General features: G+C 41.8%; 1 protein-coding gene across 2 annotated transcripts in view; it reads left to right on the forward strand.

The window, feature by feature from the left end:
- Nucleotides 1-25,821, forward strand: part of LOC141144583 (serine/threonine-protein kinase ULK4-like) — a 1,176,078-nt gene that overhangs the window by 65,216 nt on the left and 1,085,041 nt on the right. For both annotated transcript variants that reach the window (XM_073630414.1, XM_073630413.1), the window contains exons 9-12: nucleotides 2,999-3,088; nucleotides 12,439-12,518; nucleotides 12,603-12,672; nucleotides 21,795-21,894. In XM_073630414.1, coding sequence (XP_073486515.1) covers nucleotides 2,999-3,088; nucleotides 12,439-12,518; nucleotides 12,603-12,672; nucleotides 21,795-21,894 — 340 coding nt within the window. The remainder of the gene's footprint in view (nucleotides 1-2,998; nucleotides 3,089-12,438; nucleotides 12,519-12,602; nucleotides 12,673-21,794; nucleotides 21,895-25,821) is intronic.

A 25,821-nucleotide genomic window follows, 5' to 3' on the forward strand; every position in this document is an offset into this window, starting at 1 on the left:
AGGCTTTCTAAGGGCGTGAATTTTTGATTTCACTCTTCACTGCCTATCACAGTTTCGGAGGCCATGGAAAGCCCAGGTGGCACAAAACCCCCCCAAATGACCCCATTTTGGAAAGTAGACACCCCAAGCTATTTGCTGAGAGGTATAGTGAGTATTTTGCAGACCTCACTTTTTGTCACAAAGTTTTGAAAATTGAAAAAAGAAAAAAAAAAAGTTTTTTCTTGTCTTTCTTCATTTTCAAAAACAAATGAGAGCTGCAAAATACTCACCATGCCTCTCAGCAAATAGCTTGGGGTGTCTACTTTCCAAAATGGGGTCATTTGGGGGGGTTTTGTGCCACCTGGGCATTCCATGGCCTCCGAAACTGTGATAGGCAGTGAAGAGTGAAATCAAAAATTTTCACCCTTAGAAATCCTGAAGGCGGTGCTTGGTTTTCGGGGCCCCGTACGCGGCTAGGCTCCCAAAAAGTCCCACACATGTGGTATCCCCATACTCAGGAGAAGCAGCTAAATGTATTTTGGGGTGCAATTCCACATATGCCCATGGCCTTTGTGAGCAATATATCATTTAGTGACAACTTTGTGCAAAAAAAAAAAAAAAAAAGTGTCACTTTCCCGCAACTTGTGTCAAAATATAAAATATTCCATGGACTCAATATGCCTCTCAGCAAATAGCTTGGGGTGTCTACTTTCCAAAATGGGGTCATTTGGGGGGGTTTTGTGCCACCTGGGCATTCCATGGCCTCCGAAACTGTGATAGGCAGTGAAGAGTGAAATCAAAAATTTACACCCTTAGAAATCCTGAAGGCGGTGATTGGTTTTCAGGGCCCCGTACGCGGCTAAGCTCCCAAAAAGTCCCACACATGTGGTATCCCCATACTCAGGAGAAGCAGCTAAATGTATTTTGGGGTGCAATTCCACATAGGCCCATGGCCTGTGTGAGCAATATATCATTTAGTGACAACTTTTTGTAAATATTTTTTTTTTTTTGTCATTATTCAATCACTTGGGACAAAAAAAATAAATATTCAATGGGTTCAACATGCCTCTCAGCAATTTCCTTGGGGTGTCTACTTTCCAAAATGGGGTCATTTGGGGGGGTTTTGTACTGCCCTGCCATTTTAGCACCTCAAGAAATGACATAGGCAGTCATAAACTAAAAGCTGTGTAAATTACAGAAAATGTACCCTAGTTTGTAGACGCTATAACTTATGCGCAAACCAATAAATATATGCTTATTGACATTTTTTTTACCAAAGATATGTGGCCGAATACATTTTGGCCTAAATGTATGACTAAAATTTAGTTTATTGGATTTTTTTTATAACAAAAAGTAGAAAATATCATTTTTTTTCAAAATTTTCGGTCTTTTTCCGTTTATAGCGCAAAAAATAAAAACTGCAGAGGTGATCAAATACCATCAAAAGAAAGCTCTATTTGTGGGAAGAAAAGGACGCAAATTTCGTTTGGGTACAGCATTACATGACCGCGCAATTAGCAGTTAAAGCGACGCAGTGCCAAATTGGAAAAAGACCTCTGGTCCTTAGGCAGCATAATGGTCCGGGGCTCAAGTGGTTAAAAAAAAACATAAACACTGAATAAGTGCATGTTAATGCTATACGCTTAATACATAAATAGTGAGTGAAATGGTTTCTTCCTTTCTGGAAATTATTAGCTCTTATCTAATAGCAGTACGCAAAAGTATGAACTAGAATGGAAAACTTGATTGTTTCCAAGGGCAGAAATTTCCATTATTTGAACCTTTTGCTGCTGTTGTGCTTTGTTGAATTACGTAGTTCGCATTTAATTAGGTTCTTCAGCATAAATGAGGCTGCATTCACACCTGAGTGTTTCAAAGTCGCACGTTTTTACAGCGATTTTGCTGTGGTTTTTGCCAAGATTTTGTTCAGGTCACCAATGTAAAAGACAGAAGAACTCCTGTAATCTGACCCAAAGAAGCCCATGTTCTTTTTTGAGCTCAGGGCGTTTTTCAGGCGTTTTGCTTTAGGTGACGAAACGCTCAGATGTGAACAGGTGCCATTGAAATGATTGGGATTTGGCGGTTTTCAGGTGTTTTATGAGCTGAAAACGCTCAGGTGTGAATGCAGCCTGAAGCTTAATTCCAGGCGAGCAGATAATACACAGCTAAAACATGTTATTAGTCTTCCAACTTCAGAAAATATTCTTAATTCTCTTCAGCCAGTTTTCTTATACAGGAAATGCTGCTAAACAGGATAGCCAAGTTCTGATACATATCCAGCCTTCTGATTGGACTAGGAAGGAGCCTAAATATGAGGCATCCCTTCTTTCTCCCCCTCTATGAATGTTTGCTCTGTTAAACTGACAGCACTGTGCTTTGCAGTGGAGACTGACTATCTGCTAGTGCTTGCCCTCGTGCCACTTGGTCCTAGAGACTTCTAAAGATGTTGTCCTCTTGCACATGGGATTAAATAATGTCACATTTTTTACTGAACACAGGTGCATTATGGTCTGGAACAACACACACAGATGTGTAAAGAATAATAATACAGCCACGGGTACAGAGGCGTACAATAAAAATAAAGCATTCAAATGTAAAATGTTCTAATTTACACATGTATGTGTGTGTATACACACCCGTATTGCAACACTGGCAATTGGAAAATGATGAAAAAGAATTTTATGCACATTTATGTGCGGTCTTTATGGAACATTTTATTTAGGATCTTTCTGTCAACAAGATCCTGAGTAAAAACATCAGTAAATTATTACATCTGTGTGCAAGAGGCCTTAGCCAGGTAACTGCATTTAAAACATTTATTTCTTTATCTTACATCATGGGACCTCTGTATCCCATGATGTACTCCAAGAAAAGGATTTTACAGGTAAAGTTGTTATAAAAATCCTATTTTTTTTTTTTTTATGCCCACTTATCTGCTTTTTTGTTTTGATATCTGTCTGGGATTCAGCTTTAAAAAGCATTCTATGATGCATCTTAAAATACATATGTTGTTTTGCAGGATTACATGGACTGAATTATTTCGCCATGCTTTTTGGAAAGATGTATTTTCTGGAGATCCTCGGCTGGACCAGACTAGCGGCACCCTTGGGTATGATATATGCATTCTAGTCCATAGCCAATAAAAAGGGGGGTATTTCATTCTTTTTTACTATCAGAATAATTTGGATGGTGGCAATGCCATGGTACGAAATTGGTTTGTCTATCCCATCTTCCCAGTATGCTTGGAGTAGTAGCAGAATTTGCCTGCAGCAATCATAATGCAAGTTTAGAAACCATTTCATACTGGTAGGTTGGAGCTCCGCACTGTTACATCATGATTTATCAACAGTATTTCCAATCCAATGTTAATGGCAGCAGGCATTGTTGAGTAAAACTCGGTAGGGCTGTGTCACTCTGTGGCAGCTTCCAATTCCCCGCCATTATACAAGAATGCCAGACCATTCTGCCCCCACCCCCACATTCCTTTGGTCATCACGGCAGCCCATCATAGTCAGAGGCCAGTAGGCATAAGCAGGAGGGAGCAAGCAGATTTTAACATCTGGAACTGTCAGAATGGCTTGGTATTCTGGCATAATGGCAGGGTTGGTGTCTGAACTTTTATACCTTACAGCATTGTTTTCTCCATGGCATACTTGCTTTAAAGCAAGTACCTTTTAAATACCTTTTGCTGTACATAATTGAAATAAACTTTGGCCCACCTTTAGATGAATCCTATTGTGTCTGCATCCTCATTTGCACAAATTGGTGAATACCTCTGTAGGTACCACAGTCTAGGGCAGTGAAGGTGAGCCTTGGCACCCCATATGTTTTGGAACTACATTTCCAATTATGCTAATGCACTCTGCAGTGTAGTTGAGCATCATGGGAAATGTATTTCCAAAACATCTGGGGTTCCAAGATTTGCCATCACTATTCTAGGGTCTCCTGGTCACTGGGGTTAGAAGAACAACCTGTCGTTCGCAACCAGCGACCCTTCCAATTTTGGCTTATGCTCTCTTGTCTAGCGTACAGCTTCTGATGAAGTGGTTACATACCATACCATGATATGTGTGAAGCTATCCTGTGGATGCCCTTAATACTTAATTGCAGCATTTTATGAGTATGGACTCCTTGGTATTGTTACTTCTACTACTTATTGCACTTCTGGGTATAACCAGCTAACTTTTGATGATGGGCGAGGCCCACCCTCCCGGCCCCTCTGTGTCCCTGGTTCTACAGCCTCTTGGGAGATGTGACGTGAGGATCCCAGGAGACTAAGGACCAGGAACATGTGCTTATATCCTGGAGTTGCACTTTAAGTAGGCATCTTTTTAAGGATACAAGGGACACAGAGGCAAAAATTATTGGATATGTTAAAAGCAATTATGCAGCTGTACAAACCGTTACACTTAGCCATAATTGGATATCATGCATACAGGCTCACTTTAAATATTTGGAACTTGTAGTGAATCCTGTTAAGCCAGGCATAGAAAATTGCTTGATTCCCCCATCAACACAGTCAATGTTGTTGGGGGAAACCCTCCTGCAGAGCCATTGTGTTCTCCTGGCGACGGGGAAAACCCACAGTGATTATTGCTAATGGCTATAGCTGCTGGTAAAAATCGCATACAAAATCTGACAGCCTGGTTGTTCCCAAGTTGATCTAACCAGCCGAGATTCAAACCACCTATGGCTGACTTTAGATTCTAGTTTTTATTTTTATTTGGAGAATCAATCATTAATATATTTAATGGAATACCACACAATAAAGGTGGGAGCAGGGGTGTTGCCTCCCTAATCCATGCGCCCGGCCCCTAATCTATATGCAGGGTGCCAGACGCATGGATTTCAATAGGGTTTTTTTTGTTTGTCTAGTAACAATGTTGCAGATGTGTAACTTCTTGTATAATGATGATGGTGAGGACAGTAGAGAGTTAATGATGATGGGATTTGTGGATGGTGGTGTGAATGTTCCTCTTCCCCCTACGCACAGATTGATACCGATGATGGCGTGGAGGTGGCACGTTATATAAAGGCTATATTTGTCACTTTAATGTGTCCCAGCATTGGAGAAATCAGAGGATGAGATTTGTGGGCTGGTTGTATAGGTCAGGGCCTGCTGAGCGAGGAGCCACTTGTGCGACAGTTTTCTACGGCTGCGCCGATGAGTTGGCAGTGTTGGTATTCTTCTGTTGGGCTTTGATTTACAGGTTCATATTTTTATTATGTTACGTTTATATGTGTGGAGTGGTTTGTTTGCCAACCCCCCCGCCACCAAAAAAAAAAAAAATGGAGCACCAGCTGCCACTGGATGTAGGGTTATCGGAGCTCATTTGGATTGTGGATTGTGCGGCATGTAGTGTCCATCATTTGCTACACAAGATCTGGTACCTGTGTGAAAGTACTGTAGAGTTAACCTCAGCACAGGGAGGTCAGTCTCCTTTCTCAGGTCAGTTAGCGCATGTCACCTGCCAGAGCCAGCACTATGCTAGCCTGCTCAATAAAACATAGCGTTTTACCATGCAGGCTAATGTGAACACAGCCTTAAAGTGGTTCTAAAGCCTTAAGTTTTTTTCCCTTAATGCATTCTATGTTGAATGGTTTGCCTCATCGCTATAAATGATACATCTGCAAGAGAACTTCTTTTGAAAAAAAAAAACAGACTTACTGTCCAGATCATCAGATAAAAATACATTGTGAAATACATAGTCGGAGAAAGCCTGAAAAAGAAAACGAATACAGCAACACCATCTAAGAATTGGTAAGCTGCATATATAAATAATAATAATATTATAATATAATTATAATAATTGTTAGCTTTGGGGTTTAATACCGCTTTAGGCTTGGTTCACACTACTGTAATGCAACTTTTTTACAGTGTGATTATGTGATGTGACTTTGCATATTCTATGGGGCCAAGTCGCAATGTAAATCTCATAAAAGTAGTGCAGGAAGCTTTTCAAAAATCGCACAATTCTGAGTTGCATTGATTAGAGCAGGCACCATTGAAAACAATGAGATTTCACTTGTCATGCGATTCTGTGCAACTCAAGTCGCATCAGAAGTTGCACTAGTGTGACCCAGGCTTTACGCTCCTTTCACATGGGATGGAATTTGTTTTCTTTTTTTTTTCGTGACTGCGACATTATGGCGGACACATCGGACAATTCTGACAAATTTTTGGGACCATTGGCATTTATACAGCGATCTGTGCTATAAAGATGCATTGATTACTGTATAAATGTCACTGGCAGGGAAGGAGTTAACACTAGGGGCGATCAAGGGGTTAACTGTGTTCCCTAGTGTGTTTTCTAACTAAAGAGGGAGATGACAGATTGCTGTTCATGCTTTGTATGAACAGACAATCTGTCACTTCTTCCCTCAGAGTACCGGGATCTCTGTGTTTCTTCAAGACCGCCGGGCACTTGCATCAGCTCCGGGGGCAAGCTGCGGGCGCGCACCCCTAGTGGCCGCCCAAAGGAGCGTTGTACCATAACGTTGATTCGCCTGCCCGTGCCATTCTGCCGCAGTAAAACTATGGCGGCTGGTCGGCAAGCGGTTAACTACAATGTGTCTTGTTGTTGTGCTCAGTCTTGCCATGGTGTGTGCCCTGTGGCATGAAATTGTCTTCCACAACCTCACCCAGTTTTAAGCCTCCTCCACAGCTGTTTCTGTTTCAGTTAATGACTCTTTCAACCTACATACAAAATTGATGATTATTAGTCCTGGCATGGTATAATAGTTTAATCAAATGCCTGACTCTAATCCTACAAAATGGCTGACTTTGTGCAAGTGTACGAATCAAAGCTGGTTTGAAGACAAAGGATAGTCACACCAAATATTGATTTGATTTAGAAATTTTACTTCTGTTTGCTCGCTTTGTACCTTGTAAATTGATAAAAATAGACAATTAAAATATATATTTTTGAAAGCATTCTTAATTTTGCACTATTTCTTTACACCTGCCTAAAACATTTGCATAGTACTGTATAATATACAGATAAGTCTCGATTTTTTTTTTTTTTTTGCAGGCATCCCAGATTAGAATTGCAATGAAATCTAACACATAATAATACACAGTAATGGACATTATCATGCGGTTTTATTAAAGTGGTAGTAAATCGCTGTGTTTTTTTTTTTTTTTTTTCTGGAACCTGCGAGGTAAAGCCATAATATGCTAGCATGCTTCGCATACTAACACATTATGTGAAACTTACCTTAGACCGAAGCCCTTCCAGCGGCGAGCTGTCACCGCTGACAAGGCTTCCATCTTCATCCGTCTTCCTTCTGGGTTCGTGGACTCCGGCTGTGTAAATGTTCAGAGCTGCAATGATGTCTCTCCCAGGCATGCGCATGGGAGCCGCCGTTTATGGCATGGGACTTTGAAGGAACGACACGGGTGGCTGTTCCTTCAGAGCGCATGCGGTGCGCGTTTTAGGAGATGTTTACAGTACCTATAGGTAAGTCTTATTATAGCCTTACCTGTAGGTACAAATTATGCACAGGAGTTTACTTCCTCTTTAAGAGGTGAGGAATTAATTTTTTGGTAGCTTTTTTTTTTTTTTTTTTTTTGCTAAATTTTGCAGCAAAACAAGAAACACAATCATTGCAAAAATACACAAGACTAGATGATTGCACTCACATTTTCATTATTATATGTACTAATGCATGCAAAAAAAGCATTATCCATTCTTAAAACTTCAAGCTCATAAGATAAACCAGGCCTGAAACTTGAGGTAAATCTCTGAGATAACCTCTCAGGGAAGAATAAATGCACAAAGTATTGTTTACATAGGATTTTATTAAAAACCACGAGCCGTGGCATGTTTTATTAGTCTGGTGTTGCTGTGGAATTGATGTGTTGGAGAATCTCATTTTCCTTGACTATTGATGTTTATAGCCTGGAAAGGTAATTACATTTTTTGCCATTTGTACGGATATCCACACAACTTGTAAAATTTCAGTCAAGCAGTTGAATGTCCTGATGAAATACATAAATCCTTACTGTTTTACCTGACAAAATATTTGTAATTCTTCATAGCTAGTTTTGTAATTTGCACACTTTTTCCATATTAAACAGCCAAACGGGGAACATGTATGTCCCAATTAAACAGATCATTTTTCTGTCACCTCACCCCCTCCATCTTTCTTATTAGGCAGCAAAGCAGCATTGTCACCTCTGTCTAGTGACTAGGGAGCTGACTAGAGAAGCTGTAATGTTAAGGGCTCATTCTCATGGGCATCTTAAAACGCAGCATTTTGATGCTTTTAGTTTTGTACGCATCTTAATGTGGCAATATAGAAATCAATGGGTCAAAATACCCAGCTGTGTCTGCAAATGGAAATGTACCCAGAATTTATTTGGAGTACGAAAAAGTAGGACATAGTTGGGTTGATTTACTAAAATGGGAGAGTGCAAAATCTGGTGCTGCTGTACTTGGTAGCAGCTTGTTCAGTTAACCACTCGCCTACTGGGCGCTGTCACATTTTGAATGACAATTGTGGGGTCAACACTGTACCCAAACAAATTTATATTTTTTTTCCACACAAATAGAGCTTTTTTTTTGGTAGTATTTATGCACCACTGGGTTTTTTATTCTTTGCTAAACAAACTAAAAGAGACTGCCAATTTTGAAAAGAAACCCCAAAAATTGTAAAATTTTGCAAACAGACACATGACGTGCGCTGATTAGGCTGCACTGATGGGCACTGATGAGGCAGCACTGATGGGCATTGACGGGCACTGATAGGCTGAACCGGCTTCTCTAAAAGGGACATGTACACTGATAATCAGTGCCCTGATTATCAGTGTACATGTCCCTTTTAGAGAAGCCGGTTATCGGCTCTCTTCTTCTGTCCTCATGCTGTCAACATGAGGAAAGGAGTGCCAATAACCAGCTCCTATTTACATCCGTGACCAGCGGTAATTGGACCTGCTGATTGGCTTTTTACCTCAATCTGTGATCAGCAGTGTCCTCCGGACACTGTGATCACAGAGCGCGCCACCTGTGCCCTGCAGTGTGCGTGCGGCATGCGTGATCAAGGGAGGCTGTCATATGACGACCTCCCAGAACTAGCTGTCCAAGCTGTAAAAATTCAGCCATAGCGCGGTCGGCAATTGGTTAAAGAGCAACTACAGCCTTTTTGCTCCCCCCTCCATTTTTTTCGCTGCTTACCTTTGACATTTTTCAGCACAATAAACATACTCACCTAGCCAGCAGGTCCAGTGTTGAGCTGCTGGGATCTTTCTCTCTTGTTGGATCAGCTGTCAGCTCTTCCAGGTGCAAAAATCCGATGGGGGGGGGGGGGGGGGGGCAGGATGGAGAGAAGGAGAGTGCAGAGGGAGGGTGAAGGTCCGCTTTAAGCTTTGAGAAAAAAAAAAAAAACCTGGAAGCTGATTGGTTTCTATATAGAGCTGCACCAAATTTTGCACTCTCCAGTTTTATTGAACCAACCCCAGTGAGTCTGGGGCCATAAATATCTGCAGATATACTCATACTTGCATAAAGTCATTAGCCATGAATCGGCTGTTTGTTTATGCAGATGGTGCCCCAAGTGCTGCGTATAGGCAGCCTGTGTAAGTCTTTAGGTACGCGGTGGCTGTACAGAGACAGACACTCATCCTAATTTGACAAGTGTGAGGGTGAGCGGCCCCGAACACACTCTGCATTTGGAGCCATTCGTCTGCACTCCAGCCACATAAACAAACAGCCAATTCATGGTATACAGGCCTCTGCGCCAGTTTCAATACGGCCTAAGAAGAAGCCAGCCTTTCTCAAACTTTTTTTTTTTTTAGCCCAGAGGAGAGGAGAGAACCCTTGAAATAATTTTTAGGTCTCGGGGAACCCCTGTTAAAATCAAGGAACAGTGGGAAAAATGCTACTTACATCAGTGGTAAGTGGGAAGAATCCCCCCCATTACAGTGGAGGCCACAATACCACCCTTCCTTTACTGCATAAAAGGTAGGAACACTAGACTAGGTGGGGACTTAAAGTCCTTTACAAACTGAAGTTCCACAATAATCACAAAAGTTTTTTCTATTCATATATACCTTAACTAAGCCCAGTAGGGTGACTGTAGACTGGCAGCAGTCTTTATGAATGAAAGAATATTGATGCAAAAGAACATGCAGGAAGTAAAAATACATCTAATGCAGTGATGGCGAACCTATGGCACGCGTGCCACAGCTGGCATGCCAAGCCCTTTCGGTGGGCACACCAGGAAGCCATTTCCATGGCCGCCGCATAACTTTTTTCACATTTTTGATGAGTCTGATGACTCCGCTACTTAGTCTCTCTCCTCCTACCTAGGCTGTATGCGACTGTGTAAGTCTGGCCGGGACGTGGCGCCACCCACTCGTCCTGACTTCTGCAGTGCAGTGCAGTGAGGAGTAATCTCTGAGGGAGGGGCTGGGAGTCTCTCTGTGAAATGCCAGGCAGTGTGGGTCATGACAGGAGAACAGGAGGACAGACTCCAGAGGAACCAACTGGAAGGCAGCTCGCCTCAAGCCCAAGGAGCTGACTGAGTCCATCAGTGTCTGCTGACTGTAAGGCTGTGGAGCAGAGTAAGTTAACTTGTTATGTGCAGTGTGGACTCACTGGTCACTGGAGTGGACTTAGCACCTCAGCAATATCCAGGGACAGTCACAGGAGGGAGGGACTGGGTGGTCTGGCCTGGGGCTGGAGCCTGCCTGGGGTCGGTGCAGTGGCTGCCCCAGCGTGGGAGAAAACGCACAGAGCTGAGGAGGAAACAAGGAAAGAATGTGCTGCTGACCTAGGCACCTACCTAGGTGTTTTAGCTTGTGAGAAAGATAATATTAATGATTACATGAACTCATTCAGGAAAACATGGGCTGCTGCATCACTAGTGCAGATTTGCAGAAGCTGCAGGTCTGTTTGATGCAGTGCCAAGCAAAGCAGTATGTCTGCAGTCTCTGATCCACTCTTGTAGTATGTTTGCGGTCTCTGATCCACTCTTGTAATATGTCTGCGGTCTCTGATCCACTCTTGTAATATGTCTGCGGTCTCTGATCCACTCTTGAAATATGTCTGCGGTCTCTGATCCACTCTTGTAATATGTCTGAGGTCTCTGATCCACTCTTGTAATATGTCTGAGGTCTCTGATCCACTCTTGTAATATGTCTGAGGTCTCTGATCCACTCTTGTAATATGTCTGCGGTCTCTGATCCACTCTTGTAATATGTCTGCGGTCTCTGATCCACTCTTGTAATATGTCTGCGGTCTCTGATCCACTCTTGTAATATGTCTGCGGTCTCTGATCCACTCTTGTAATATGTCTGCGGTCTCTGATCCACTCTTGTAATATGTCTGCGGTCTCTGATCCACTCTTATAATATGTGCATATCCCTGCACTGACCTGTGCTAACCTTTTTCATAGAGCTGCTTGGCCCTTTGAAAAAAATAAGTTGGTTTTGTGTTGCAGTTTGGGCACTCGGGCTCAAAAAGGTTCGCCATCACTGATCTAATGGATACAAAAGTAGGTCAGGAATACATAAAAAAAAAAAAAAAAAAAAAAAAAACAGTTGTCTCCATCTACTGGACACTTCTGTTACTACAAAGTTGATGCTGCATGGCAGGAACACAGAGCAGCAGAAAACTAGTGATATTATGAAGAGGAAAACCTTTGCGAATGCAACTGCGATATTTACCTATGCAGAACTTGTAATATTAATCAGGGTATTAGCAAACAGACATCTTCTCCTGACTGGTGATGGTGATATGCGAACAGAGGCACGTACATTTTTTTTTTTTTTTTACCTTTCATATGTTTTGTTTGTTTTTGTTGCATCAAATTAATTAATTATTATGTATGACCAATCAATAAAATCTCACATAAGCATTAGCATATGATTTTAAGTCGCTTCCAATATTTTTAAATCTTCAGGTTTTATCAAAATGACATATTTTGATTCTGCTTTGAAGCTCCTTGTTCAGACACTTCTTGTTCTAGGGTGACAACTCTTTGTGCCTGTGTCCTAGTTGTGCTCTTGTGTTGTTACCCTGGCTGCTTGGCTGCCTACATGCCTAAGGATGTGGTCCTGCATGGCCCCCGAAATGTCACTCTTTATTTTTGCTGCAATGCCATCATGGACCCTATTTGGAGATCCCTGGTGTGCTGGTGACGTATCTTTAATCCTATGTTGTCACCCTGTCACACGATCTTCCAATGGAGACCTAAAAGTGGGATTTTATCATTCAGGAATTTCACTGGTAACATCCACAACTTTTACCCATCATGTAATTTAAAGGTAACTGTGTGTAGAATGTTATCAATACTGAATTTAAAAAGAAGATGCAAGGTTATTTAATAGGCAATAATGAGTGTTTACAGAATAGTGAAGGCAGAGTTGTCAGTGATCCTGAATGACAATGCTTGCTGCATTTCCTGCATGATGCCTGATTTGTCAAATAACAAGTGTTAATTTTTTTAATCTGGCAGGATGAACAGTGAGGAAGGGGGCAATCCTACCAAAGAGCAGCCTGAAAGCCCTGGCAGTACACACAAATCCTTTAAGATTGGTTAGTGGCAGTGATCGCTTGTTAAGATATTTTCACTTATTGCTCTTTTAATAGTTTGCTTATATTATTAATCTCTGTTTTTAGATCATCCAGAAGATCTCAGACCCAAAAGTGGCCTTGGTGGAGAAGCAAATGAATCCATTTTCTTACTCAGGTAACAAAGGATATGTACATACAGTACATAATGGAAGCTTTTTTAGGTTCTACCTCGTTACAGCATCTGAAGAAACATTGGGGTTTTTTGCTTTAAATGCAAACAGACTGTGCACTGATTTTGCCCAGAGCATAGTGAATGTGGTTAAGCTCTGCAGATTTCTATCATCCAATCATATGTGAGCAAAAATGCGGTTTGTTTTTTAATTTTCCTTGCACCTGATTGGGTAGTACAAAGTGAAATTTCACTACCTTCACTAAGCTCTGGGGAAAATGAGTGCAAAGTGCACAGTCTATTTGCCTTTAGTAAACCAACCCCAGTTTTTTTTACATTTATCTTTTTCTCAATGTGCATATTGCATGAACATCGCATAGGTTGTTACCCTTGGGTTCCGGGTGTTTTTTGTAGTACTATGCACCACAAGAGGCAGACCATCCACAAAGCAACCCAGGTGGTCACACACACACAATAGAATTGCACATTTGGTCAAAACTTTCCACCTCTCGTTTTACAAGGAAACATATGCTTGCAGGTAATAGCTGATGTAGCAGGCCATGCCAATACAGACAAAGCAAATGGAGTGGCTTCTCTCTGCTCACAGCAGTCCTTTCAATATCATTCAAATGAATGGGGGACCAAAGCTGCTACCTTTTTTCTAGAGCACCATCCTGTCTTAATCGGTCTCTGTGCTACGCAATAAGCAAAGAAAGCAACTTTTGCTTGTGCTCCATTACTTTTATATCATATCCAACATCACTATGAGCTAGATTACTGCCAAGGAATTACTACTTTTGTGGGTTTTGGCTTATCTTTGCACTGGACTTAAAGTGGAACTGAACTCTGAAAAAAAAAAAAATTGGGATATTTATTATAGTAAAAAGTAAAAAATAATTGTGTTATTTTTTTTTTTTCAAAATTGTTGCTCTTTTTTTTGTTTATAGCGCAAAAAATAAAAAACGCAGAGGTGATCAAATACCACCAAAAGAAAGCGCTATTTGTGGAAAAAAAAGGAGATCAATTTTGTTTGGGAATAGCGTTGCACGACCACGCAATTTTCAGTTAAAGTGATGCAGTGCCGTATTGCAAAAAATGGCCTGGTCAGGAAGGGGGCAAATTCTGAAGTGGTTACTCTAATTTATTACATTGGGGTTGATTTACTAAAACTGGAGAGTGCAAAATCTGATGCAGCTCTGCAAAGAAACCAATCAGCTTTCCTTTTTTTTTTTTTTGTCCAAGCTAAGGGTCCTTTCACACGGGCTTTCTGATCAGGTACGCCTGTCAATTTTTCAGGCCAACCTGATCGGACCCTCCAGTCTCCCCTATGGAGCGGCGGATATCAGCGGACACATGTCTGCTGACACCCGTCACCATCTGATCCTGCCTGCAAAAAACAGATGGCTGGTGGTCTTAGTTTCCATCCGTCAGACCAGACCAATGGAAACGGTCCGCCTGTCCGTTTCCGTCTGATTAGCTGGACTGTTTCCCCATAGAGTACAATGGGGCTGTGTCCGTATTCACTCTGCGCGGTGAAGCAGACACAAACCTGTCATCCGCCTGCTTAGCTGGGATAAGCAAGCTGCTAAGCAAGCGGAATTCACTACACGGAGGCGCCCGTGTGAAAGGGGCCTTAATTAAACAAGCTGGAGTTAGACGTTGATTGACTACCATGCACAGCTGCACCAGATTTTGCACTCTGCAGTTTTAGTAAACCAACCCCAATATGTATACTGCACGGCATGTCAAATTCATAAGTACCAAATACAATTGACTTCTCGTATATTGTATAAATTGCAAATAATTTAAAAAGCCTTGTTTTGGTATATGGTTTGTACTTTTTTTTTATATGTGTGTTTGGGCATCTATATTTGCATATTCAATTCCCAGGCTCTGCTTCCTGCTGTGTTGTACCACAAAATGGTTGTGCTTAATTACTCTTTCTCATGATGCAAGTCCATGGGTCATTGTCACAAGGCAGACTCATTGTTGTATTAATCTTCTCTGCCTCTAGTGATTAATCTACCATTCTCTACATTTAATACAATAACACTAAGGCAGGCCATACTCACAGCAAATTTCTTTCCTGCAACCCCAGACAGTGTTGACAGGGGAATCCCTTTGTATTCTCCCTCGCGGATTGTGGGGGAAGCCTCCCCTGCCAGGAGAAAGGAGGAGATTATTGCTAATGGCTATACCAGCGATAATTGCATGCAAATTCCAGCAGGCTGGTTGTACCAAAGTTGATTAACTTTTTACATTCAGCTTGCCCATACATGGTTCAAACCCCCTATGGCCGGCCTAAGCGAGAGCAAGCATATAAACATGTGAAAGTCGCATAAAAAGTACTGTGGGTAAACGCCACAATAATTCCTCTGATATCCAGTATGTGCTCACTTGAAAATACACTATATTTTCCCTTTGGGGAGTCCAGATTTCAGAAAAAAATGAATGTACAATCAAAATGTAACTACAAAAGTCGGTGTCTGCCGAGTTTTAGGTAACTTAAAAATTTGCAGTTTAAAATTGCCAATGTGTATGTCATTTGCTTCTTTGCACATACAGGAGTTTTACATGCATTTATTGGGGGAAGAGCACTGAAGAATTTAGAATTTTCATAATGCAGATACATTGAAAACCATTATACTGGCTTCACACATTGTGTTGTGTTAATGCATGGTAAAACCTGTGGTTTACCCAACATACTTACAGCGCACAGTAACACAATCAGCATTGCAGTTTGTTGTGTTGTTATTTATTTTGAATGAAGATCTAGCACACTGAAAATATTTATCAAACAACTCTTGATTTACACATACTGTCCACTTCTATACCTCCCACAATTCCTGATGTCATACTATCTGTACTTCTCTGCTGCACCTACCGTCACAGCCTCCACACTCCTCTCCTGCACATACTGCTGGCTGTCATAACATCTATACGCCTCTGACCATCACAGACTCCACCAGAGGCTTAACTAGAACCTTCAGGGCCCTGGTGCAAGAAATCATGAAGGGCCCCCAGACCTCCGACGTGAGCCATTCCCTCCGAGCCCAAAGCCCTTCCCACTGATCCCATGACCCTTTACGGCCCACAGCGGATCCCTTTCACATGTTGTGCAGTCCTTCAGTCTTGGGCTGCGCCATGGTGGTGGAAGGCCAGAGCCCACTCACAAGTGCGACCGTTCCAACCCTAGTTCAGCCAGTGGTGTCAGTGTGGACAGGAAATGATGTCAGTCAGTAGGGCAGTGGACATGGTCAGTAGGACAGTGGACTAGGACAGTGGACGTGGTCAGTAGGGCAATGGACGTGGTCAGTAGGGCAGTGGATGTGGTCAGTGGACGTAGACAGTAGGACAGTGGACATGGTCAGTAGGGCAGTGGACGTGTACAAAGAAAACAAAATAACTTTGAGCTAACTCAAAAGTGCCAGCAGCTAACACTGCAAATAGAATTTTTGCTGTAAACCATAAATATAAAAATAAGTGCAGCGCTATAGATTATACAAAAGTGAAGTGACAAATGTGAATATCAACATATGCTAATAATAATAAATGTCCATTTTCAATAAATCAAAGTCCATCATTCTGTGAAACCATTGTAATCACCACGTGGATGTAGGGCTGAATTAGTGACAAAACCATCCCCAAAGTAATGAAGGCGTACCATAAATTTTGGACCTAAGAATAGCATATGCTACATAGGTCAAAACAGGCCTCTACTGCCCAACGGCAATGGTATAGACGATGGAGACCAAAGGAAGATATGTGGTCTTGGAAGCCTTCTCGGGAATTTAGTGTATGAAAACCAAACTTGTGCAGATACCACCACCCAAATGTATGGAGGCTTACCAGAAGGTTGGGACTCAAAACAACGTATGCTGTATGAGTCAAGCAAGCTTAAACTGCCCACTGGCAATGGAGAGGAGATCCCAATGGCAAACTGGAAAAGAAGTCCTAGGGGTGCCTCACCGGAGTACTTTCTCCATGTGGATGTTAAAAATGTCCTCGAGCGTGTCCCACATAGGATAAAAAAGGGGCCATATAGTGTAATTCCGTAAAAATATGAATTTTATTAAAAAAGAGAAACACTTACATTTCAGAAGTGAACAAGCGCTTGTATGTAATAAAATGGCGGCAGTGGAGTCCTCCCGACGCGTTTCGTCACATAGGACTTCGTCTGGGGTACTTACCCACTGCAGCCAGACTCCTTAATATAGGCACTGAGACCCCTGTAATGACAATCCAGCTCCTAAATTTTTCACATCTGCACTTCCGGGTTCGGCCAAAATGGCGGACCCGCGTGCGTTCCAAGCCTCGCTATCCTGCGTTCCAGCCCCATTAATAAGCATAGGTAAAACTTCCTGGTCAGGAGGTAATGTGTTTCCGCCCTTCCGCCCTACTATGTTTCCGCCCTCCACTCACTGCGGCGCGACCTCGCAGCGAGTGAAATGTCATGCAGAATTCATGCCTTCTTGCGTTCCAACGTGTACCACGCAATGCGCACGCGTGCGGCGCAACGTCATCCCCACGCCGTCACGCATGCGCACATCGCAACGTCGGTCACACGCTGTCAACCAGCAGCCTCGGAAGTTCACATGATGATTTACAAACCATGTGAACAAAGAATGGGTGGACCTAACGGGAATTGCCATCCTGTGACCCGGAAATAGTGACAAAGTGTACGCAGTGGATAGATATTTAAATCACAAAAAGATTATTTTAGACGGGAGTATTTAATTCTTATTTACTGTATTGTTTTTCCGTGTATGTATTAATATTATGCAGCGCTAAGGACAACCAATAAATAAACTTTTTATGTGCTCTTTTTGGTTTATTTGACACTATTAATTTTAGTATCTCATTATACACATATCCTATAGTGGTCATAAATTATTATGATAATTTTTCACGTTATTAATTATGATATTATGTTTTAATAATTTTGGTATTTTCATTTATTGGTTGTCCTTAGCGCTGCATAATATTAATACTATTATCTAGAGTATGTGTCTGACTCTTTTATGCTGGCTGCTTTGGTAATTTGGGTTAAAACCTTGTTTTTTATTAATGTGTTTTTAGTCTGTAAAGGTTAATCCCTTATAGCTACCAATCAATTATTGGGTTTCTAGCGCAGCGTTAACCCTTTTTGGTTTTTTTTACATATTTTCCGTGTATGTACCTGAATAAATTATTATGAATTCCCATAAATTAAATATAGGAAAGATTAGGAGATGGATTCTCTACATATCATATAACATATAACAGGCACCCCAACTTTATCGACCATACATATATATATATATATATATATATATATATATATATATATATATACACACACACACACACACGGTCATATGTCCCATATACAATAACGGATCTCATATAAAATTCAAAAACAATAAAAGTTTTTGGTTTTAAAAAACAAACTATAAAATAGACATGAATATAAAAAATAAAAGTGAATGGTACCCCACATCTATCAATTATGATTCATCTATAAAGGCATTGATATCTACCTCTACGTTCATGCCTTGTGGGGAAAAGGTCTGTAATTCATGTGCCCAGAACATTTCAAGCCCCTCTAATTCTGACTCCCCCCTCCAAGGTGGGACATACTTATCTATGATGATAAATTGGGACCCTGTAGGATTACTATTGTGGAATTGTTTATAGTGTCTGGGTACTGTGTGTTTGGGGTCCCTGCCCTTGATTAGGGCTATGTGTTCCCCTACTCTCGTTGCAAATGTTCTGGTGGTGCGGCCTATGTATTGTTTCTTTTCCCTGTAGTAGTAGATGACAGACGCAAGGTCACAGAGTTTTCATCTACTACTACAGGGAAAAGATATACTGTGAAATCGTTTTGCACATGTAGTACAAGATACATAGTGTACCTGATCACTTGTCCGTGCCGTAAACAATACATAGGCCGCACCACCAGAACATTTGTTCTGGGCACATGAATTACATACCTTTTCCCCACAAGGCATGAATGTAGAGGTAGATATCAATGCCTTTATAGATGAATCATAATTGATAGATGTGGGGTACCATTCACTTTTATTTTTTATATTCATGTCTATTTTATAGTTTGTTTTTTAAAACCAAAAAGTTTTATTGTTTTTGAATTTTATTTGCGTGGTACACGTTGGAACGCAAGAAGGCATGAATTCCGCATGACATTCCACTCGCTGCGAGGTCGCGCCGCAGTGAGTGGAGGGCGAAAACATAGTAGGGCGGAAACACCTGACCTCCTGACCAGGAAGTTTGACCTATGCTTATTAATGGGGCTGGAACGCAGGATAGCGAGGCTTGGAATGCACGCGGGTCCGCCATTTTGGCCGAACCCGGAAGTGCAGATGTGAAAAATTTAGGAGCTGGATTGTCATTACAGGGGTCTCAGTGCCTATATTAAGGAGTCTGGCTGCAGTGGGTAAGTACCCCAGACGAAGTCCTATGTGACGAAACGCGTCGGGAGGACTCCACTGCCGCCATTTTATTACATACAAGCGCTTGTTCACTTCTGAAATGTAAGTGTTTCTCTTTTTTAATAAAATTCATATTTTTACGGAATTACACTATATGGCCCCTTTTTTATCCTATGTGGGACACGCTCGAGGACATTTTTAACATCCACATGGAGAAAGTACTCCGGTGAGGCACCCCTAGGACTTCTTTTCCAGTTTGCCATTGGGATCTCCTCTCCATTGCCAGTGGGCAGTTTAAGCTTGCTTGACTCATACAGCATACGCTGTTTTGAGTCCCAACCTTCTGGTAAGCCTCCATACATTTGGGTGGTGGTATCTGCACAAGTTTGGTTTTCATACACTAAATTCCCGAGAAGGCTTCCAAGACCACATATCTTCCTTTGGTCTCCATCGTCTATACCATTGCCGTTGGGCAGTAGAGGCCTGTTTTGACCTATGTAGCATATGCTATTCTTAGGTCCAAAATTTATGGTACGCCTTCATTACTTTGGGGATGGTTTTGTCACTAATTCAGCCCTACATCCACGTGGTGATTACAATGGTTTCACAGAATGATGGACTTTGATTTATTGAAAATGGACATTTATTATTATTAGCATATGTTGATATTCACATTTGTCACTTCACTTTTGTATAATCTATAGCGCTGCACTTATTTTTATATTTAGGGCGGTGGACGGGGTCAGTAGGGCAGTGGACGGGGTCAGTAGGGCAGTGGATGGGGTCAGTAGTTTTTTAAATTATTTTTTAATTTTATTTTTTATAGTTTTTTTTACAGCTTTTGAGTGGAGGGCAGTATAGGGGGACAGCATGATGGGAGAGAGCAGTATGGGAGAGAGCAGAGTGACAGTCAGCAGCACACCTGGAACACTATACTCGCTGGGCAATATCTTCTTTTACGCTCTGCTGTGACAGAGAGTTCCTGCTTTACCAGGAGCGGCCTCGGGCAGGGAGCTTTTTTCCTATCATTCCAGCGGCAGGAACAGCCTTGAGGCAGGAAGCGGAAGCCAGGGTCGGGGGAGGAGCGGAGTTGGGAGGCGGAGCTGGCGGTCTTAGGTACAGATGACTGCTTGCCTCTTGGCTGGATAGGAGGGTGGGCGGGGCGGCATATAGGAGAACCGATCCTGTCTCCTGCAGCCATTGGACCTGCAGGAGACAGGAGGAGAACAGGGGAGAACGGTTCTCCTATATGCCACCCTGCCGGCCCTCCTATCCAGCCTGGTGCTAGCTGCATCCAGAGTGTAAAGTCAAGAGGCAAGCAGCCTTCCGTACCTAGGACCGCCAGCTCCGGCTCCCAGCTCCACCCCCCGACTCTGGCTCTGGCTTACGCAAGTGTAGACAAACTAGACAGGGGATCCGCACGGGCCCCCTGCAGCCTGGGGCCGGATCGCAACTCTTGCACCCTCTATAGCTACGCCCTTGGCCTCCACACTCCTCACCTGTACATACTGCTGGCTGTCATAACCTTTATACTCCTCTGCTGCACATAACTGTGACCGTCACACTACGCTCCTCTCCTGCACATACTGCTGGACATTCTAACCTCTATCCTCCTCTGCTGCAAATATCTTTGACCGTCACAGCCTCCACACTCCTCTCCTGCACATAGTGCTAGCTATCATAACCTCTATGCTCCTCTTCTGCGCATACTTCTGACCGTCATTGCTTTCACACTCCACTCCTGCACATACTGCTGGCTGTTATAACCTCTATACTCCTCTGACTGTCACAGCCTCCACACTCCTCTCCTGCACTCCTGCACATACTGCTGACTGTCCCCTCCTGCACATAGTTCTGTCTGTCACAGCCTCTACACTCTTCTCCTACACATACTACCGGTCATCATAACCTCTGTGCTCCTCTACTGTACATAAGGCCTATGTACTGCCGACCATCCTACCCTCTGTACAGCTCAACTACTCATACTGCCTCTTGACAAATCCTTCATGCTCTTTTCCTGCACATGACCTGCCATCATACCATCTATACTTCACTCCTGTACATACTGCTTGCCATCATAGCTTCTACAGTTCTCTCCTGTACATACTGCCCACTGTTGTGCATGTGTCACCTGTGCATGATATCAAATCCCCTGCACTCCTCAACCACTGAAAAAGTTCTTCAACATTGTTTTATTATGTCCAAGCATGCCCATTTTGTAAAAGGCACACTTTTGCTAGTATTGTTAAAATGTGCAGAGCATAGGTGTGTACTAGCCATAGAATAATGAAGGGATTTTTAAAAAATGCATTTTACTGTTTCAAAATAGGAAAATGGTAAAAGCCCCTTCAGTATCCATAGCTGGGTATTGACCACAAGCAAATTGGACCACTAGGAGCTGCTGTGTATCTCTTCCACAATTGACAGTTAAACAGTACTTCCTCTTTCATGCTTTCACATTGATAAATTAGAAATTATCCCCACTTAAACTGAGATTTTCCAACAAGTAAATATTTCTATACAATAGAAATATTGTAATTGCCAAAGAATCTCTTTTATGTGCCATTAAAGGTCAGAAATGACTTCATGAAAATCGGGAGCATCCCTTGCTATTAGATTAGTGCATCATTAGTATGTCATATGTTTGTGAAACAAAAAAGTTCTACTTCCATTTAATAATACAAATTGGAATTATTGCAGCTCTTACACCACCCCAAGACCGAGTACTGCTACTGGTAAAGGCAAGAAACTACCAGATTGTATGCTGGCCTCAGTGCAGGAGGCTGTTGAAAATCAAAAGGTAACTATTATTATACTTTGTACATCAATCTACATTTTCCATAACAAATTATAGTATAGCCTTATAGTGTTTAAGTGAATTTTTTTCCTATTCTAGTTCCATCTGTTATATAACAGTAAGCTCTGCAGTGGATGTCATTTATAAAAATTTGCTGTATAATCCCTTATTCAAAGCACCATTTAGCACTCAGGTGACTGCCCGCTGGTCTCCTCTCCTGATGTGATAATTGCAAGGGGAGGTGCTGGGAAACCCCCGCTCACATTAGCCAAGACGAGGAGAGGAGGAGACCAGCGGGCAGTCACGTGAACGCCAAACGGCGCTTTTAAATAAGCTATTATACGGCACCTACACACCTAACAACAAAAAACTATTAGCCAGCCAGCACCAAAAAGTGATTCATACCTAAAGTAAACAATAAAACCAGAATATAGTGCAGTACTAATAAAATGAACTAAAACATGAAAGGAGTTCACTCCTCCCTCGTAATGTAATATAACCTAGAGACAGCCAATCAATGTTCTTCAAATTCCCAAAAAGTTTAAAATGTGATCCAAACTCCTTGAAATGGTGAAAGTGCATTCTTCAGTGAAATGTTCTATATGCATGCTCCCAAGTCAATGGTAAAAAGGGCTGCTGCTAACATCTAAAAGTGTTTCCACACTAGTAAAGTGATAAAGTGAAGTAATGATGTAGCGCCAACTACCAATAGTGAAATACTAAAAATAACAATAGAGTGCACAAAATGAAGCTGCAGTGGTCTAAAGCTGTACAGTACCTATAGGTAAAAATTATGCATGAGAGTTTACGTCCTCTTTGAAGTAACTAAACACAATAAATCACACGTGTGTGTGTATGTATGTATATATATATATATATATATATGTGTATATATATATATATATATATATATGTTTAATAATGTGTGATTCAAAATATAAATGCTCGTAAAACTATAAACAGTGATATACAAATATGTGGCATGTGGTAAAGTCTCTTAAGTTCTTTCCACTAATCAGTGACTATGACTATGAATGGATATCATCTATAAATGTGTTAATTCATCGAGGTAACATCAGTTCCATGGTATTTCAGCATCTCCTTCCCACTAGGGGCTCTCCAAATAAGTCTCCCAGGTTCCAGAGGTATATAGGGTCAGGCTCCTTTAAAACTCCAAGCAAGCTTACACCAGCTCATGTATGAAGAAAATAATCAAAGAAAGCCTCCTATAGTGTAGTATGTACACTAATAAATGCTATATTCAAAAGAATATTACTCACAATCTAAAAGACTTGTAAAATGCAGTAAAAACACTTAGAGGTACCGTGTGTCATTTCCGGTTCACATCTGCCTCCGTTCATACCCTACGTGTTACGTCAGCGACTAGATTACCTTTTATATACCCATTATAATCACAATAGAGTGTCAGCCATTTTGTAGAAGCTCATACATAAAAATTGAATTTCTGCGTGAGTCCTATAAATGTTTATCTCCATAGCCTCCTATTTTCTAGAAGTCAGTCTGTACATGAGCCATTATATTAAGGTCAAATAAATAAGCCAAACTCATGTGATAGCTGCTATAATAACCAATGTACAGGTGTGCTAGTAAAGCCTGAATACAGCGGGAGGGTGTGACCTATTTAGACATGAAATGAAAATAGATAAAAATGGGACTAAAACTAAACCAAAATGGTTAATCAGAAAACTTGATCAAAATGGCCATAAAGATACAGTATTGCAGTGCATAATAACCATACATAAACCCCACAAAAACCTATACCCCCATAATACGATAAGAAAAAAAACTTGACTGTCATATATAAAATGCCCTATGAGTGAAGTGCATACTCTTTTAAACCAATTTAAATATAAAAGAAAATAATCGTGAGGAAGGGGCAGTGCGTAAAGTGCGTCAGGATAACCAAAAATTTGGGGATATATGAAGGGCCAACATGTCTATTGCAAAAGCTACAGCTTTTTTCTCCCAATAGTTCTTCGCCGTGAACACTGTACCCCCTTTCCCGCAAATCTGTTCACCTTCAAAGACAGACCTCTTACAGTGAGGGAAAAAAAATATTTGATCCCCTGCTGATTTTGTACATTGCCCACTGACAAAGAAATGATTAGTCTATAATTTTAATGGTAGGTTTATTTTAACAGAGGGACAGAATAACAATAAAAATATCCAGAAAAATGATTTTCAAAAAAGTTATAAATTGATTTGCATTTTTAAAAAGTGAAATAACTATTTGATCCCCTATCAATCAGCAAGATTTCTGACTCCCAGGTGTCTTCTATACAGATAACGAGCTGAGATTAGGAGCACTCTTAAAGGGAGTGCTCCTAATCTGAGCTTGTTACATGTATAAAAGACACCTGTCCACAGAAGCAATCAGTCAATCAGATTCCAATCTCTCCACAATTACAAGACCAAATAGCTGTCCAAGGATGTCTGGGATAAGATTGAAGACCTACACAAGGCTGTAATAGGCTGCAAAACCATAGCCAAGCAGCTTGGTTAGAGGGTGACAACAGTTGGTGCGATTTATTCGCAAATAGATGAAACACAAAATAACTGTCAATCTCCCTCGGTCTGGGGCTCCATGCAAAATCTCACCTCGTGAAGTTTCAATGATCATGAGAACGGTGAGGAATCAGCCCAGAACTACACAGGAGAATCTTGTCAATGATCTCAAGGCAGCTGGGACCATAGTTACCAAGAAAACAATTGGTAACACACTATGCCGTGAAGGACTGAAATCCTGCAGCGCCTGCAAGGTCCCCCTGCCCAAGAAAGCACATGTACAGGCCTGTCTGAAGTTTGATAATGAACATCTGAATGATCCATCTGAATGATTCAGAGGAGAACTGGGTAAAAGTGTTGTGGCCAGATGAGACCAAACTCAAGCTCTTTGGCATCAGCTCAACTCTCCGTCTTTGGAGGAGGAGGAATGCTGCCTATGACCCCAAGAAAACCATCCCTACCGTCAAACATGGAGGTGGAAACTATGCTTTGGGGGTGTTTTTCTGCTATGGGAACAGGACAACTTCACAGCATCAAAGGGACAATAGACTGGGCCATGTACTGGCAAATCTTTGGTGAGAACCTCCTTCCCTCAGCCAGGGATGGTTCGTGGATGGGTATTCCAGGAAGACAATGACCCAAAACACATGGCCAAGGCAACAAAGGAGTGGCTCAAGAAGAAGCACATTAGTGTCCTGAAGTGGCATAGCCAGTCTCCAGACCTTAATCCCATAGAAAATATGTGGAGGAAGCTCGAGGTTAAAGTTACCAAATGTCAGCCTCAAAACCTTAATGACTTGGAGAGGATCTGTAAAGAGGAGTGGGACAAAATCCCTCCTGAGATGTATGCAAACCTGGTGGCCAACTGCAAGAAATGTCTGACCTCTGTGATTGCCAACAACGGTTTTGCCACCAAGTACTAAGTCACATTTTGCAAAATGTCACTTCCATTACCATTTCTGACGGGTTGCCAAATCTGATGAAACAGCAGCTCATCCTTTTGTACAGCTTGACTCATAGAGAAGAAAAAATATCATAGTGCTCACTGCACTAATACAGGAGGTATGTTACTGGCCAGATCACCAGGTGAAAACAGAGGGGAAAAAAAGCCTAATTAAAGAAAAAAAGAATGCATCAACCACATTTACTGATCGGTAAGCTGCACTATATTACATTTTTGGTTTTGGGTTTAACCAGTTGCCAACCGTCGCACGCCGATGTACGTCGGCACAATGGCACGGGCAGGGCATAAGGGCTTACCTGTACATCCCTGCCTGCCCGATCGGACACCCCCCCCCCCCCGTGCCTGCGGCGGTCAGATTACTGTCAGGAGCGATCCGAGGTGAGAGGGAGGCCACTGATTCATGGCCACCCCCTTCACGATCGCTCCTGGTGAATGAGAAT

The sequence above is a fragment of the Aquarana catesbeiana genome, linkage group LG05 (assembly GCF_042186555.1).
Source record: "Aquarana catesbeiana isolate 2022-GZ linkage group LG05, ASM4218655v1, whole genome shotgun sequence".
In the NCBI taxonomy this organism is placed as follows: Eukaryota; Metazoa; Chordata; class Amphibia; order Anura; family Ranidae; genus Aquarana; species Aquarana catesbeiana.